We start from the raw sequence: 15,346 nt of genomic DNA on the forward strand, positions 1-15,346 counted from the left end.
AAGTGACAGCTATTTCTTTTTTCCCTTCTTTTTCGCACCTGGAAAGTGAGGGAGAAAAGGAGTTTGACCTTCCCCACACTTCATAAAACAGTCTTATTCAGACCTTACAAATAACTAGAAACAAATGATGGTTTGAAGAGGTCTTATGAGATGAGAACAATATCTCAGCATTACAGCAAGTAATATATACAATTGGTGGTTTGAAGAGAGTCTAAAACAAATGATTGGAGCACTACCACATATTTTACATATGTGCATGTACCCATCACTGCAACAAGGATTCTATACTAGGGATCTCATATGGCATCAAACTACTAAACTTCATGCTTAAAATTACCTGCATCTTTCAGGGGACCTCCTTTGTTTCTCGAGCCACAATAAGCTCATCTGGGAGATCAGCATCGGCAGTGTTGGAAGGCACAAAAATCTCATCATCAGTTGTGAAATGGTATCTCTCACCAATTGCTCTGAGGAGCTGGTAAACTTCAAACATTGTTGGTCTTTCTTTTGGAGTCTCTGAGACACACTTGCAGGCAACTCTAAGAAACTGCATGAGCTCACCATCAAAACCTTTCCCAAGCAAAGACTTGTCAATGGCAGTTTGGAGAGGGGAATTACTTGATAGATCAGTGATCCACTCCACCAAACTTCCCTTGAAGCCATCGGGGGCATTGGAAACATGGGTTGGTCTCTCACCAGTAATCAGCTCAAGAAGAACAGTACCAAAACTATAAACATCCCCCTTGGGCGTGGCAACCAGTGTTCGTAGATACTCAGGAGCCACATAACCCAAATCTCCAAACTCTCCATTGACAAAAGTACTCAAATGAGTGTCGACAGGGTTCATGAGCCTTGCAAGCCCGAAATCAGATAATTTGGGTTCAAAATTCTCATCCAGCAATATGCATTTAGAGCTTATATTTCTATGGATAATTCGAGGATTGCAGCTATGATGGAGCCAAGCCAAACCTTTAGCCGTCCCAATCGCAATTCTAAGCCTCAGGGGCCATTCCATGCCCTTGGCCTCAGGTTCCAATGGATGCAGTTGATCATATAGGTTCCCATTTTCCATGTATTTATACACCAAAAGCCTCTCCTTCTTGGCCATGCAAAAGCCCATCAATGGAACTAAGTTACGGTGTTTCACAGTCCCCAGAGTGTTCATCTCAGACACAAATTCTTTCTCTGAGCGTTGCGAGTCCTGCAACCTCTTAACCATGAGTGAACAACCATCAGGAAGCACTGCCTTGTACACTGATCCTGTTCTTCCATCTCCAATGATGTTATTTTTGTTGAAGTTGTTAGTGGCTTTCATGAGATCACTCAATCTCATCTTTGAAATTGACTTCTCAAACATTGAAACCTGAGAATAGCAACATCTTCTCTTGTTAGCAACTTCCTAGTTAATTTTAAACTATGAATCTATAAAGCTAAATAACTATGACAAGAACAGAAAGAAAAACTCCTTAATTATAGAAAACAAGAACCATGAATTTTCTATTGAAGATAGGCTATATTAGAAAAACTTGCCTTCAAGCCTTTCAGTCCTTTTATGCTCTTTGTCCATTTGTTACCATCAGGATCATCTTCCTTCTTCTTCTTCTTTATAACCACGCCACGTGAGATGTAGTACAAAATGATGACCACAACAATACCTGTTATGGTCACCCCTCCAACTGCTGCACCAGCAATAATTCCAATACGGGACTTCTTTGGAGAAGCCTGGCAAAGATCGAAAAAAGGTTTCCCACAGAGTCCTGGATTGTTTGCATAGTCCTCACGTGTGGTACTGTTAATGTTTGGGATCTGCCCTGTCAAGAGATTGTTGGCAACACTAAACGTTTTGAGCCTATTGAGCTGGCTGAGTTGCAGGGGAATGGTCCCTGTTAACCGGTTATTATCAAGTTTAAGTACATTCAGATATGAACAATTTGCAAGACTTGGGGGAATGTCGCCAGCAAAACTGTTGGATGAGAGTTCGAGGGTTGTAACAAATTTGAGTAACTCTGATATATCAGAAGGGATGGAGCCTGACAGCTTGTTGTTAGAAAGATCTAACCCTGTCAAGCTTGAGCAGTTGCGAATCCCACGAGGGAACTGGCCTTTGAGACCCATGTCAGAGAGGCGGATATTAAGAACTCTGTTTTCATCTGGGTGCCAACAATCGATCCCCGCAAACTTACAGATGAATCCCTCAGTATTATTGTTGAAATTCCAGGAAAAGTTCAAATAGTTATTAGGGTCTTGAAGAGAATTCTTTATAGTCTTCAAGCAATAGATATCAGTCTCAGTAGCATAGCAAACATTACTATAACTCAACAACACCACCCAGATCAAGCTGTGGGCAACAACCACAAGATATTTGCTAGTCAAGGCCATGTGCCCCCCACTAAAAACACCCAAAATAATTGACAAAATTGAGGGGTTTCCAGCAACTTAGGTAGCCATTACTTGTAAAATTGGAGCACAGCACTAGAGAATCAGTTGACAAAAACCTATCCCTAATCACATGAAACCAGAAAAAGGAAGTCAAATTCAGCTCATAAAACACCCAGGTTGAAAAGAAGATCCACAGAAAACACAGAACTAGAGAATCAGTTCACATACACCAAACCCTAATTACACAAGACCAGAAAAGGAAGTCAAGTTGAGCTGAGAAACCACCCAGGTGAAGACAATTGAAGAGAAAACTAACAGACAACAGCGCAAAAACCCCAACCTCAACCCCAGAATACCTTACAATTCAATATCCCACACACTAGCTGAAAAATTAAACCCAGGAAAAATCCAAAAACCCCAGTTCAATTTTGTCAGTTACACACAAAATGAAGGAAAGATTAAGACATAACCAGATAGAACAAAAAAAGAAAAAGAAAGAAAGAAAGAAACATACATATAACAGATGATGTAGAGAAGAACTGACCTGAAACTCTGATGGGTGTGTGAGATGGGTGAAGAAAAATAAGGAACCCAAGCCCTAAAAATGGGGGAAAGACCAAGCCAAACTCCCCCAGCAGAAAGAGGAAAGAGAGGAGGAGAAGGAGTAGAAGACTGAAAGAATCAACAAGGAAACATCGTGGGTGTGGTTTTTGTCAAGGATAAAGACTGGTTTGTGATGACTTTCTTTTTTAACTTTCCTAACCACCACCCATTTCCTCCATTAGTCCATTCCCAAAAGTCTCCCAAGTCTTCCCCTTTGAAAATTCAAACCTCTCCACCACTTCCTGTCACTCTCCATCCACTGTTTCCTAATATTAAAAAATCTTAGCATTATCGATTTTTAAATTAACAATACTTCTCTTCAACAGCAGGATTTCATATTTTTCATACTCAATAAATCTCCTAAGAGTTGGGATACTAAAAGCTCCATCCATCCATCTTTCTTTCTTTCTTTCGCTCTGCCTTTCACCATTCTTTTCCTTTTTAAGTTATCCCCACCAATAATAATCATACCTAACCTGAAGAATATAGAAAATAGATTGACAGTATTATCCTTTGCATTAGTGCATTATGGTATTATCTCCATGAAAAATTGATTGATTTTTTTTTTTCAAAATTAAGTTATCTAATAAAATATTGTTCATAAAAAAATAATTTCAAAAACTAATATTTGAAAAATATTTTTCACAATATTATCGGACAAGTTCTTTAGAATATATTTGGGAACTGTTTTTTGTTTTTTAAGAATATATTTGAATGATTTAAAAAAAAAAAAGAACAAAAAAAAAAAAAAAAGTAGTAGTATATTCCAAAGAACAATTCTCTATAGGGGTATTGGAGAGAGTTGCTGAAGCATTAATGCAGTGTTTGAGGGGGTATAAGATTGATTTGATTGTGTCAGAGGACAAGAATAACAAAAAATAAAATAAAAATGGCAGTCAAACATGAAAGATCATATTCTGCTGACTCTCCAACTCTGTTCCTCCGATTCATATTACACGGTTACGCTTCCATTTTGTGGAACTTGAAGTGTGGGTTGGGTTGGGTTGTGAATAAAGCTGGACCAATAAGATTTACAATCATCACCCCCTCAAACTCAGCCCATCAACTCTCTGCTTTGACCCTCTAATTCTTTATCTCAAATGGAAGGGCAATCTACCATCAGATGGGAAAATTCTTAGAAGCTACCAAATTTATATCTAACTTAAAATCTGAATGACTGAAATATAGAGTTAAATATAAACTGTTGAACATGTCAATTGGGTATAAAGAAATGAAACAAAGGTATAAAAAGAAAAATAAAAAATAAAAAATAAAAATGGTACAAGTACAAAGAAACAAATCACAGGTACAAAACAAGAAGATGATTGTCAATGAACAATGAGATATTGTATTTTTTTTTTAATTTTTTTTCATGTGGCACTTTCTAATTAACGCCCATTATTGAAAATTTACAAACAGAAGAGCCAATTTCTTATACATGTACAAAATCTTATTCAACTTGTCACCATCTCTATATGAATTTCAACAATATTTAACTTGCATCCCAACAAAATAATCTTACTATGAAGCAGGACAGATGGGTGTTTACTAACATTGTGATTTTAGAAAATTCAAAAGGTTATTTGATTAAAAAGGATGAAATTATTATTATTTGTAAACTAATCTTCTCATATTTAAACTTAAATTTTAACTAATTTTTTTAAAAATTACCCTAACTTTTTTTTTTTTTTGTTAAAAATAATATTCTCTTTTAAAACTTACATGTAAATAATCAAAATGTTGAAGAGAATTTATGCCAAAAATAAGTTATTTTTCAAGTTCAAACATGGGAAGAGTTAGATTTGCAAATTCGGGATAATTTCATGTCTTTTAATCGATTAATCCAAATTTGAATAAGAGAAGATGGTGCCATTTCCGAGCCCTCAGCTATGTCTTCAACACAGACCAGCAAGCCTTCCTCTTAAGAATTTGTCATCAGAAAAAACATAGAGGTGGATGGCTTTAGTGGGTACATTCATATGCAAAGAAATGTACTTAATAGTAAATGAGGTTTGGAGACCAACTGGCTTAAAGCTTCAGATAATTCATGCTTCTCTTTATGGTTGAAGGCTGCAACATATCTGAACTTGATTATCAACAGACCAATCTGCAGATTGATGAAGTAGGTAGCTTCATATTAAGGTTGAATTAGAAGATTCAATATACAAGAATAGAGCAATTAGGCATTTGCCTTTTCATTAGTGCTGGCACTTCCAACTACATAACAACCCATCATCTTTGCAAATTGGCCAACAATTTGGCCAACACCCCCTGCTGCTGAACATACATTCACTGCCTCCCCTTCCCCTTGGGAAAAACCAGCATATGCAGAAAACCCTGTCACGCCTAAAATGAAAAGAATTAGAATGCTGATACAAACATGTGAAGAATAATACCAAGTCCTAATATATATGTATATTGGCACTTGATAACTTAATCTGATCAAGTTGGGTCTGTATCCTCTGTTTTAACTTGAGAATATGCCCAAATGATATGCAAGTCCTAACAAAAATGGTCTGGATGGGTTGTGAGAGAAGTAAATAAAGGGGGGAAATGAAATCTAGAAGCTTGAAAATATACCTAGGATGCCTGCATGTATTTGATTTTAGTTCAGCCTTGAGGGTTGAGGCTCACAGTGAATTCTTCCCACCCAGTTATTCCCCAACCAAAGCCACCTTGCTTGAAGTCTGGATGCTGTGAACCTTAGATATACTATATCCAGTGAGAACCAAGCAAACAAAAGAAAAAAAATGTCCAAAAAGTCGGTCAGTCTCCTTTGGGTACCCACTCACATACTCTTTCAACACAATCTACTTGTTGGCCACCATCTCTTCTTCCCTCATTTTCAAGGTGATGTATATCTCTACACATGGCTAGATTGAGGTTGAGTTTAGGAAAATTATGACCTTATATATGGTTAACAATCTAGCAAGTCTTAAATCTTGGCACCTAGTATTAGTCTTGATATTGTTGGAGAAAGAACTCTAGCTATATGTCTGAGTCCTCATAGTGATCTGAATGGATTTCAGGAGACTTGAGAGGAAGAACATGCCTTCAAGGGTTTGGAATCTCCAATTGATATGCCTGCACAAGAGAAAAACAAGACTGTTTTTCACGTAATTATTGTTTATCTATATGATGATATATCATAAAAGTTGAGAAGGTGAAGATTTAAATCTCAATTTATAATGATAAAGTCGGGTGGGAAGGTGGCAGCCAACTGGCTAGCACAGACCGTGACCAGTTTTCAATTGGCTTGGTTTCATATACTCTCTGCCGTCTTCATTTCTTTAATCATGAAATGGACTCTGTTGGTATTGTAAAAAGCATATGGAATCAACCCAGAATCTCTTGTTGAAATAGATTGATTCTTGTGAACCCAACAAAAGTGCCTTCCAGTACAAAAAGAATTGCCACCACAGGTTGAGATGAGGACACCTCATCAACTTTCCTTGACAATTATATACTTTATTGTGAAGGGTATGGTTTATGTTGAAGATATGGCTTAGGGCTTAGAAATGACTTTATCCAGTGATATCTCATTTTGATTAGGAGAAGTCCTGAAATTATATATGTAATAAGCTTCTCTTAACTATGTAAATGTTGTACAACCATGAAACCAGTACCACTCAAAGTTATATTGAGAAATTAAAATCTCAACTTCCAGTTGTTGTTGTTGTTGTTTTTTTTTTTTTTTTTTTCCGAATTTGATTCAAATTATATAGTACTTGGAATTGTCTCTGATACCATGAATAACTAACCCAGTGGTTCAATATGGATCTCTGTTTATACTTATTTTTAGACCAGAACAATGTATTTTGAGTTCTCAACAGAAATCTCAACCAACCTTGGTTACAGAGACAAGCTAGATTTTCCGTAACTTCCTTGCCAAAATTTGCCCTCCAATTGAATCTTCAGAAAGCTTTAAGTTTGCTTCAACTGGACAGTCCAAGGGTTACACGAGAAAATCATTCAGGCGCTACACAGATGACCTGCTTGCCAACATTTTTCCCAGAAAATAGCCCAACAAAGGCAGCTGGAGCACTCTCCAAGCCCTGGTTCATGTCTTCAATATAAACAATCTTCCCTTGCTTGTAGTAACTGGAGACATCTTCCACGAAACGTGGGAATAGGTGCAAGTAATCACTCTGCAGGAAACCCTTCATGGTGATGCGCTTTGTTATGAGAGCGTACATGTTGTGAATTCCTTGGGGATTGGAAAGGCTAGTCTGAGACACCATCCCACAAATGGCAATCCTCCCATGGATTCTCATGTTGAGAAGCGCTGCATCTAGCATATCACCTCCCACATTATCAAAGAAGATGTCGATTCCCTTTGGAAAGTACCTGCAGAACCAACCATGTTAGTGCAATCAGTCTGACACAAAGATTGGAAAGCAATACTAATATTGATGTAGATACAGATAGACTAGTCAAAGGCATCCATTGCAACTAAATAAAATGTTAGTTCTCCTTAATAACATAGGCTATGATAAATCTGACGCAGAGAGTCCTACTTGAAGTGGATAATATTCTTCAATGAACCTGAGATTGCAGACCCATGAGCCAGTCTGAATTTCCAAAGTCAAGTGTGCCAAAAAGGTTTAGTTATAATACTGGTTAACCGTTTCTGAAACTTGAATGGACAAATGAACTAAGAGATTTAGCTTCTTGTTCTATAATATCCACATTTGCCCTTTCCAATGGAGTACTCAAAAGCCCCAGTAAAGTAAGAACCTTCAATTTCATTCTAAACTAGGAATCTTGCCTCAAACTCAAGTACATAACAGACATCCTCTGCACATGGATATCCACAAGAGGTTTTTTAGACTTACAGGCAGCTTCTGAGACAAATAAAATCAATAGAACCCTATGATTGATCCTTCAGCGAAAAACAGCCCACTGAAGCATTGATTGGAAAATAGGATGTTCAGTAGCAACCATTTGGGAATTCACACCTGCTTATTTTGAGAATCTTAGTTTTTCATTGAAGCAGCATGCCATACAATTATCATCCTCAAAGCTCATTACTGACCTTTTCAAAGCTGCATCCAGATTTGGCTCTTCTTTGTAATTAAAAGCTTCATCGAATCCAAGCTTATTCTTCAGAAGGTCAACCTAGTCAAGTTTATTTCCCTTTTATCAGTACTGATACTAACAATAAATCCATTAAGTACTCTTCACATGGTAATAATTAACCATTTCATCTCAAATAAAATATGTTAGTGTTGTTTCTAAAGAAAAAGATGATTTGTAAAATCTAGTAGGAAGAAACTCACTTTTTGGCTTGACCCAGCACTTCCAACTACATAGCAGCCATGTAATTTAGCAAGTTGGCCAACAAGCTGACCAACAGCTCCAGAAGCTGCAGAGACCAAAACTGTTTCCCCTTTTTGGGGGGAACAAACCTCATAAAATCCAGCATAAGCAGTAAAACCAGGCATACCTGCAAGAATAATAATTCTACTTCAGCAAGTATTTCAGAAAACCAAAGAATGGATTATTGAAACACTACATCTATAACCATAACACACTGAATTTGTTGTTGGATCAAGAGGAACACAAAGTTACATGCTAAACATACATTTACTTGGGTAAGAAATAGAAGTAGTTGTTGAATGCATCGTAAAACAAGCTAATAAATTGTTATTTAGGCCAATATACTAGTTGGTTCAAAGTCAATTTTTGTGTCATTTCTCCAAGACGTTGATAGAAAACAATGAAATGCTTAAAATATTAAATAAATCAAATGTAAGTTGTGTTCAGGAATCCAATTATTTGTATTTGCCACAGTAGAACTGATGTAACTGTTGGAATAGAAACGTGTTTTGAGAATATAAAGTTCTAGTTAGGGGAAAGATTTTCTGTTGTCAACATGGTCCACCATGGACTCTTTAATAAGTAGAATCATTCAAACTGAGAACAATTTTATTTCTGGACATATTACATACTCCAAACACTCATTTAACATATCATTGAAAGCAGGGGCACCGAATTGGGACCTTCCTTCAATCCAGTAAGTACTCATTTTCCAATTCAATATGATAAATGAAATTACAAACACATCCTAACGTTAATTACATTAGCATATTGCTTCAGTAAGATGAGCGCTTTAGGCATTATAGGATCCTAGCACCTTGGCTGCTTTTTCAGCTAGAACTAGAGAGTTTTGCAAGGGTTTTCTCCGATGTTAACATAAAAACAAAATGTATTAAGAGGGAGTGGGGATTGAATGGGAACTCTGACTGGAAAGGATCCCATATATTTGTGAAAAAAATACTCAAAACTGTTTCCATCTCATGTCAGCACCCCACCACCCAGAAAAGAAAAGAAAAGTATACAGATATCTTATAGAGGATTCAAATATGGAGTTTGGGAGAGACAATTAGTGTGGTCTACAGTTGAAATTAATTGGAGAAACCCAATTTAGTATACAAAGATCTAATTAGGGCTGTGCTCAATATCTGAGAATCCAAATGTAAGATTCCAGTTATTGCCGACTATTGGATTGGGAATAATATTGTATGTTTAGGAAATAGTAATAAATGGAGCTTTAGGTAGTTATGAAATATGACAAGAAGAAAAATAACCCAATTGATTCAAATGACACAAGAACCATTCTACAATACACAATTTCAGCACAAATAAGAACAGCATACAAGAAGACCCGCTGTAACACTAGCCGAATTCAGCAGAAACAATAAAGCTATTTTGAAGTAGATGGATAGAAAAATTGCATACCAAGAAGACCCACATGAAAAGAAAGAGGGATATCATCTTGATGTTGAATTTTTCTCAATTGCTGGGCTCTGTAAATCAAGCTGTACTCCTCCCAACCAGTTACCCCAGCTATTAAATCACCAGGCTTGAAATTGGGGTTGTCAGAGTCCACAACTCTGGACACTCCAAACCCTTCGATGACCTTTAGCATCAACATACCCAAATTATCAAAAAGGGGAAGAAAAACACTAATAAAAGAATGATAAAATGGGGGTAGGGGAAAGTTACATACAGAGCCAGGAGTGAATGGAGGCAAATAGGAATCATGAAAGTCTCTCATGCGGCCTCTCATGTAAGGATCACAAGACAGGTAAAGATTCTTGACTAAGAAAGCTCCAGACCCTTTTGGTACCTTGAGCTTGATTTTGTTGGCATGCCTCAGTTCCAAATCAGTCTCTTTGGGAATCTGGTCAGTGTAATTTTTCAAAATGATCTGCTTGTTGCCGACCTCTGTCTGCTCCATCGATTGGGATTCTGGGATAATGGGATAATGGGAATGGAAATGGAGTATTACCTCTTCTCAACTCTCAAACTCTGAAACTCTTGAAAATCAGCATACCATTTTTCTACTTCCTATCCTGGCGCCATCTAACCCCCTTACCTTACCTACCCCTTTCCCTCTATACCTAACTCGTTTGGAAAAAAAAATTCTTAAAATATGATAAGTTATAAAACTACTGAGAAATTACGACACTTTTTGCGAGTTTGAAAGGTGTTTGCACCTTTCACATTTTTCATATCAACGAAACATGTTAAAAAAAAATAAAAAATTAAATTTACGATGTATTTTATAATTTTATAAAATTAAATTTATATTAAAGGTGTCGTTTCTTTAATTTTTTTTATTAGTCATATACATTAAAAAAATAATTTGAATTTATACTAAAAAAATATATATTTTTTACAATACCATAAAACTAAATTTATATCAAAGGTGTCTCTTAAAAAAATAATTTTCATAATTTTCACTTCAGTCACACAGTAAAAAATTTTGAATTTACATTGAAGGTATTTTTATAATTCCACAAAATTGAATTTATACTAAATATGTCTTTTAAAGAAATATTTTCCACAATTTTTATATTAGTCACGTATCAAAAAAATTAAATTTATTTTAAAAGTATCTCTTGAAGGAAAATCTTTAAATATAAATTTAATTTTATAAAATTGTGGAATGTGTATTTTGAAAAGACCTTTTTAATATAAATTTAATTATTTTAATGAATGATTGATACAAGAATTGTTGAAGGTGTCTCTTAAAGAGATACCTTTAATATAAATTTAATTTTATAAAATTATAGAAAATGTTTCTTAAGAAGACTTCTTTAATATAAATTCAATTTTTTTACTATGAAACTGATATAAAAATTATGAAAAGTGTATTTTAAAAGATATTTTTAATATTAATTCGATTTTGTAGAATTGTGAAATGTATTATACCTTTAATGTAAATTCATTTTTTTTTTTAATGTGTATTACTGATATAAAAATGATGGAATGTGTCTTTTCAAAAGATACTTTTCAAATGGCAAAAAGTGTCGCGGATTTGAAAACATTTTTCAATTATCAAAAATCCCCCGTTATGCTACCAATACTGCCATCAATGGGCTGCCGTTGTATTAATAATCCACACACCCCTACCCACAAAAACTAAGTTGAAGTTTCTGAATTGATTTTGAATGGCTGCTTCTGGCTAACTTCCAATGAATTATGTGTTAACCCTTCTCAGAATATTAAAAAAAGTTGAAAAAAGAAACCCATCAAGTAGCAAGTCTTAAGTCACTGAAAGTTGATAGAACTAAATCTTAGAAAATCCTACACGACCCATTTAAGTTCACAATGAAATAACCACGATTTCCCACTTTGCAGAAAAATATCCATACACTCACATTTTTAGATATGGCAATTGCCCAATATACAGTGTGAGACTCCTGAGGTCATGAGGGGCATTTTGTCTCCTTCCCAATATTTGGGGGTTTTAAGGACCCTTTACTTTGACGATCCATAATATGGAAAATGTGAATCCTATTCCCATTACAAACAACTATTTGGCTGGACCAAACCATAGGCCTTTCCCTTTGCATTGCTACAAGATGCTTGAGCCACTTGATCCTCATTTGTGTAAGTTAGTTTTACATCTTCTAGTCTTAGGGATGTACATGGATTTGCAGCACTGCAATCAAATTTTACTGCAACCTTTGTGGCTGATGTTCCTCGAATTCCCTTGTATGTCACGTCACTCACTTTTACCCCTGATTCCTGTTTAATTAAAGAAAAATAGTAATTAATTTAAGACCCAGTACTAATACATGTTCATAAGTATTAATAATAGAGTAGAAAACGTTACATTTTTTCATGGAGTAATTACCTGAGAAGGGCAACCTTGATTATGGGGACAGTAGTTCTGGTCTATGACGATGGGGCTTTGGACATTGTCCATGGTGACTCCTTCAAAATGGACCCCCTTGACGAATCCTGTGCTGGCCCTGGCCCAACTCTTAATCCTCAACCCATTTTGGGTACCTGTAAAAGCTGCATTTTTAACTGTCACATTTTGGACCCCTTCTTCTTCCAAATCCTTGGCCAGGCTTCCTATGCTGCAATCGCCCATATACCAACGCCACAACACAAAAACACTACTTCTCAGCGTTCCCTCAACTGGATATATACCAATCAAATGAAGGTGTGGGATGAGAGTACATATATATCTCACCTGATGCCGTGACCTGGACCGCATTCGATGCCTTCCATCCACAAGTTCTTGGTGCCTGGACCGATTGATATGCAGTCATCACCAGTTCTGATGGTGGAGCGGATAATGGCGATGTTGGTTGAACGCTGGACGTGAATGCCGTCTGTGTTTGGGCTGTTTCCGGATGCTATGATGTTGACTCCTTGAAGGCGCACATTGCTGCAGCCATTTATGACAATGTGGAACATCTGACTGTTTAATGATAACATTCTCTTTATCATAATGTTGTTGGAGTTGGTAAAGCTCAGAGTCTGGACACAAACAACAGATTCTTTTAAGCTTGTTTCAGCTCAAATTTTGGAAGATAAGAATAGCTTAAATATATATTGAGCAACTCGTGAAATATTTAGAAGAATTGTTTTAGTACCGTGGCTCCGCTTGGGCAATGTTGGTTTCCTGCAGCTTTGCAAGCCCACAAGGCAGGTCCTTTGGCATCAAAAGCCCCTCCCAAGATAGAAACGCCACTAACTCCTTCAAAGCTGAGCCAATTGTTAGCTTTTCCGAGAATGCGGTAGTCAGCTGGAGCCACCAGGGTTCCATTAATGAGAATTGTGATGCGGGCGCTTGTACAATATCGGCCTGAAAACACAACAGGGTGAAGCAAATAGCGTCCTTTTGGTACAAATATGATGGAGGAAGCCGTGGAGGCACATGCTGCAGCCCAAGCATTGAGGAATGCTTTGGTGGAGTCCCTTAGGCCATCGGGTTTAGCTCCAAAACTCTTGACATCGTAAACTTGAGTAGCAGATGAAGAAGGGTTTAAAATGATGATGATGAGGATGAAGAAAAGTAAAAGAAAATAACTTATGTCCAACAGCCTCCCCATGTTTGTGTGTTTGTGGGGTGTGGGATCAGGAAGGAGTCGATGATCAATAAGAGGTGATGATTGGGGGTGGTGAAGAGAAAAGTTGAATAGAAGGTGATGGGGAAAAGTTGATAAGGAGTAGGGTATTTATACAACAGCACTACACAAGGGTTGGTTTGAAGAATACATGAATTTGGAGAGTAGTGGGGTTGAAGAAAGATATATGTACATGAAATTCAAAGAAAGCAGCTTGGGCAACTCATCTGGCTTCTGTTTTGATGACAATTTCAGCAAAACGAATTCATAGAGTAGCAGACAGTTTAAGAATGTTGAGGGGTTTTTTTGTAGCCAGAAGAATTCGAATTACAAGTCAAATGTTGAGGGATTGGCTGATACTTTCAGTTGCTTATTTTGAAGAACATTGAGAGGGTAAGGACTGTATGCCCGTTAACGTATAAGTATATATTAATTGAATCAAACATATAGATATATATTCCTACAATTAATTGCCTTGAATAGCAAGGACTCTGGTAGCTGCTTATATTATATAACGGGAAGATAGAGATTGCGAGGCGGTGTCCAGCGACTGATGATTGGAGGGGTGGGCTAACTTTGAAGATACAACATCATTACTACACTCAAACCCCATATCAAAGTTGATGCGTGTACTTGCGTTTTCACCATATGTACGCTTTAGGTTAAAAAGGATCCGTATTCTTTCGTCCGTACAATCACTCCGCAGAAGAAAATTCAAGCGCATTGCTTCAGATGGAGAATAATCCAGGCTGCTCTCTCTAATTAATTCAATATGTATATATAGTTTAAGAACACCCAGCCCCTCCAAATATGTACCCCATATAGAGTTTTATTCCGGACCCAATTTGGAAGGATATCTATTTAGAATATAGATTGCAGTGTAGGCATGTTTATTTAGGTTATGTTTGATTCCTGGAAAATACTAAGTAAAGAAAAAAAATGTAAAGAAAAATGATTTTTCATGTTTGGTTGTCCTATAAAAAATATCAAAGAAATTCAAATATAATTAAAACTAATTAAAAACTTATATATTTTTAAATTATTTAATCTTTATATTGATGAGTTAAAATAAGTAAAATGAGTTTGAAGTAATAAAAAAAATAATTTATCAACTTTTAATCTATTTTTTTATTTTCCTTCACTTTTTTGTTCATTCTACTTTTCCTTTGTATTTTTTTTCTCTTGCATTTCCTTCAAATTTTTTGGGAACCAAACATAACCTTAAAATACATGCTTGAATCAATTGGTTAAAAGACATAAAATAATGATCTTCAAATCTGTGAATATGACTCCTCTAGTGTTTTTATTTGAACACTAATCCATTTTTGACATAAATGTGCTTTACCATTTACACATAAATTTTAAAGGAAATGGTTATGTGAAAAAGAAAAATAGGCTAGAAAATAAAGGGTTAAATTTCCAATTTTTGGTTTTCAATCAACCTTTTAATTAAATAACTTTATATATTTCCACATGCCCATTTTTGTAATTAATAGTGATCATCTATTCTTTGGTTCTACCATGCAGTTGTATTGAGGGTTTCTACCAACAATGAGTTGTAATCCCATTTTATTTGAACCTAAGAAAGATTGAAAATGAGTATGGTTTTATATCCACGAACTCACCAAGAAAGTTTGGTATCTTAATGTTAGCTTTTTGCCACTAGGACTATAGTATATTCCAAAGGTTGGGTTGTAGTATGGTCATAAAGACCATCAGGACATATTATTAGTTATTTAATGTGGACAACAATGCTTGCATGCCCCCTCATGACATTTTCAAGCTTTACCATAGAAGTGAAGTTGTGATCAAGGTCCACAATAATATATCTAGCTTCCTTGTCATATGGTTACTATAGCCGCCATCCATATATCTGTTAGTATCATAATCCCATTTTTGTCTAAATTGTGGAGTAAATATGCTTTTAAATGCAATATTTTGTTAGTGATCCTTTCAAGGCCTTGGCTTGTCAAATGGGTCTGAATTTCATA

The 15,346-nt window shown here is 36.0% G+C and overlaps 3 protein-coding genes and 1 long non-coding RNA gene across 4 annotated transcripts; all 4 read right to left on the reverse strand.

Moving 5' to 3' along the window:
- Nucleotides 1-50: 50 nt before the first annotated feature.
- On the reverse strand, nt 51-3,165 carry LOC117917455 (probably inactive leucine-rich repeat receptor-like protein kinase At5g48380). Its single transcript, XM_034833742.1, has 3 exons — nt 2,924-3,165; nt 1,531-2,501; nt 51-1,363 (listed from the first exon to the last, which is right to left on the reverse strand). Exons 2-3 carry the CDS (start codon nt 2,377-2,379, stop codon nt 347-349), a joined length of 1,866 nt encoding a protein of 621 aa, XP_034689633.1. The 5' UTR covers nt 2,380-2,501; nt 2,924-3,165; the 3' UTR covers nt 51-346.
- Nucleotides 3,166-5,096: 1,931 nt separating this feature from the next.
- Nucleotides 5,097-6,074, reverse strand: LOC117919142. Its single transcript, XR_004652039.1, has 2 exons — nt 5,563-6,074; nt 5,097-5,328 (listed from the first exon to the last, which is right to left on the reverse strand). It is a non-coding gene; the product is annotated as an uncharacterized LOC117919142 (long non-coding RNA).
- Nucleotides 6,075-6,723: 649 nt separating this feature from the next.
- On the reverse strand, nt 6,724-10,350 carry LOC117917270 (2-alkenal reductase (NADP(+)-dependent)). Its single transcript, XM_034833492.1, has 5 exons — nt 9,995-10,350; nt 9,724-9,904; nt 8,262-8,428; nt 8,018-8,100; nt 6,724-7,329 (listed from the first exon to the last, which is right to left on the reverse strand). The coding sequence occupies exons 1-5, from the start codon at nt 10,223-10,225 to the stop codon at nt 6,951-6,953; spliced, it is 1,041 nt and encodes a 346-aa protein (XP_034689383.1). The 5' UTR covers nt 10,226-10,350; the 3' UTR covers nt 6,724-6,950.
- Nucleotides 10,351-11,591: 1,241 nt separating this feature from the next.
- On the reverse strand, nt 11,592-13,407 carry LOC117919065 (polygalacturonase-like). The gene is made up of 4 exons (XM_034836108.1): nt 12,882-13,407; nt 12,476-12,765; nt 12,131-12,359; nt 11,592-12,021 (listed from the first exon to the last, which is right to left on the reverse strand). The coding sequence occupies exons 1-4, from the start codon at nt 13,338-13,340 to the stop codon at nt 11,797-11,799; spliced, it is 1,203 nt and encodes a 400-aa protein (XP_034691999.1). The 5' UTR covers nt 13,341-13,407; the 3' UTR covers nt 11,592-11,796.
- Between the last annotated feature and the right edge of the window lie 1,939 nt (nt 13,408-15,346).

This window comes from Vitis riparia, chromosome 7 (genome assembly GCF_004353265.1).
Source record: "Vitis riparia cultivar Riparia Gloire de Montpellier isolate 1030 chromosome 7, EGFV_Vit.rip_1.0, whole genome shotgun sequence".
Classification (NCBI taxonomy): Eukaryota; Viridiplantae; Streptophyta; class Magnoliopsida; order Vitales; family Vitaceae; genus Vitis; species Vitis riparia.

Excerpts from the sequence above, each read along its gene's own strand:
- LOC117917455 (XM_034833742.1), bottom strand. The coding sequence starts at position 2,379 with ATGGCCTTGACTAGCAAATATCTTGTGGTTGTTGCCCACAGCTTGATC. Across the intron at positions 1,364-1,530 it reads AAGGACTGAAAGGCTTGAAG|GTTTCAATGTTTGAGAAGTC; the intron begins GCAAGTTTTTCT and ends TGCTATTCTCAG.
- LOC117917270 (XM_034833492.1), bottom strand. The coding sequence starts at position 10,225 with ATGGAGCAGACAGAGGTCGGCAACAAGCAGATCATTTTGAAAAATTAC. Across the intron at positions 8,101-8,261 it reads GTGCTGGGTCAAGCCAAAAA|GTTGACCTTCTGAAGAATAA; the intron begins GTGAGTTTCTTC and ends AAACTTGACTAG. Across the intron at positions 7,330-8,017 it reads CTGGATGCAGCTTTGAAAAG|GTACTTTCCAAAGGGAATCG; the intron begins GTCAGTAATGAG and ends TTGGTTCTGCAG.
- LOC117919065 (XM_034836108.1), bottom strand. The coding sequence starts at position 13,340 with ATGGGGAGGCTGTTGGACATAAGTTATTTTCTTTTACTTTTCTTCATC. Across the intron at positions 12,766-12,881 it reads ATTGCCCAAGCGGAGCCACG|ACTCTGAGCTTTACCAACTC; the intron begins GTACTAAAACAA and ends GTTTGTGTCCAG. Across the intron at positions 12,360-12,475 it reads GGTCCAGGTCACGGCATCAG|CATAGGAAGCCTGGCCAAGG; the intron begins GTGAGATATATA and ends GGGCGATTGCAG.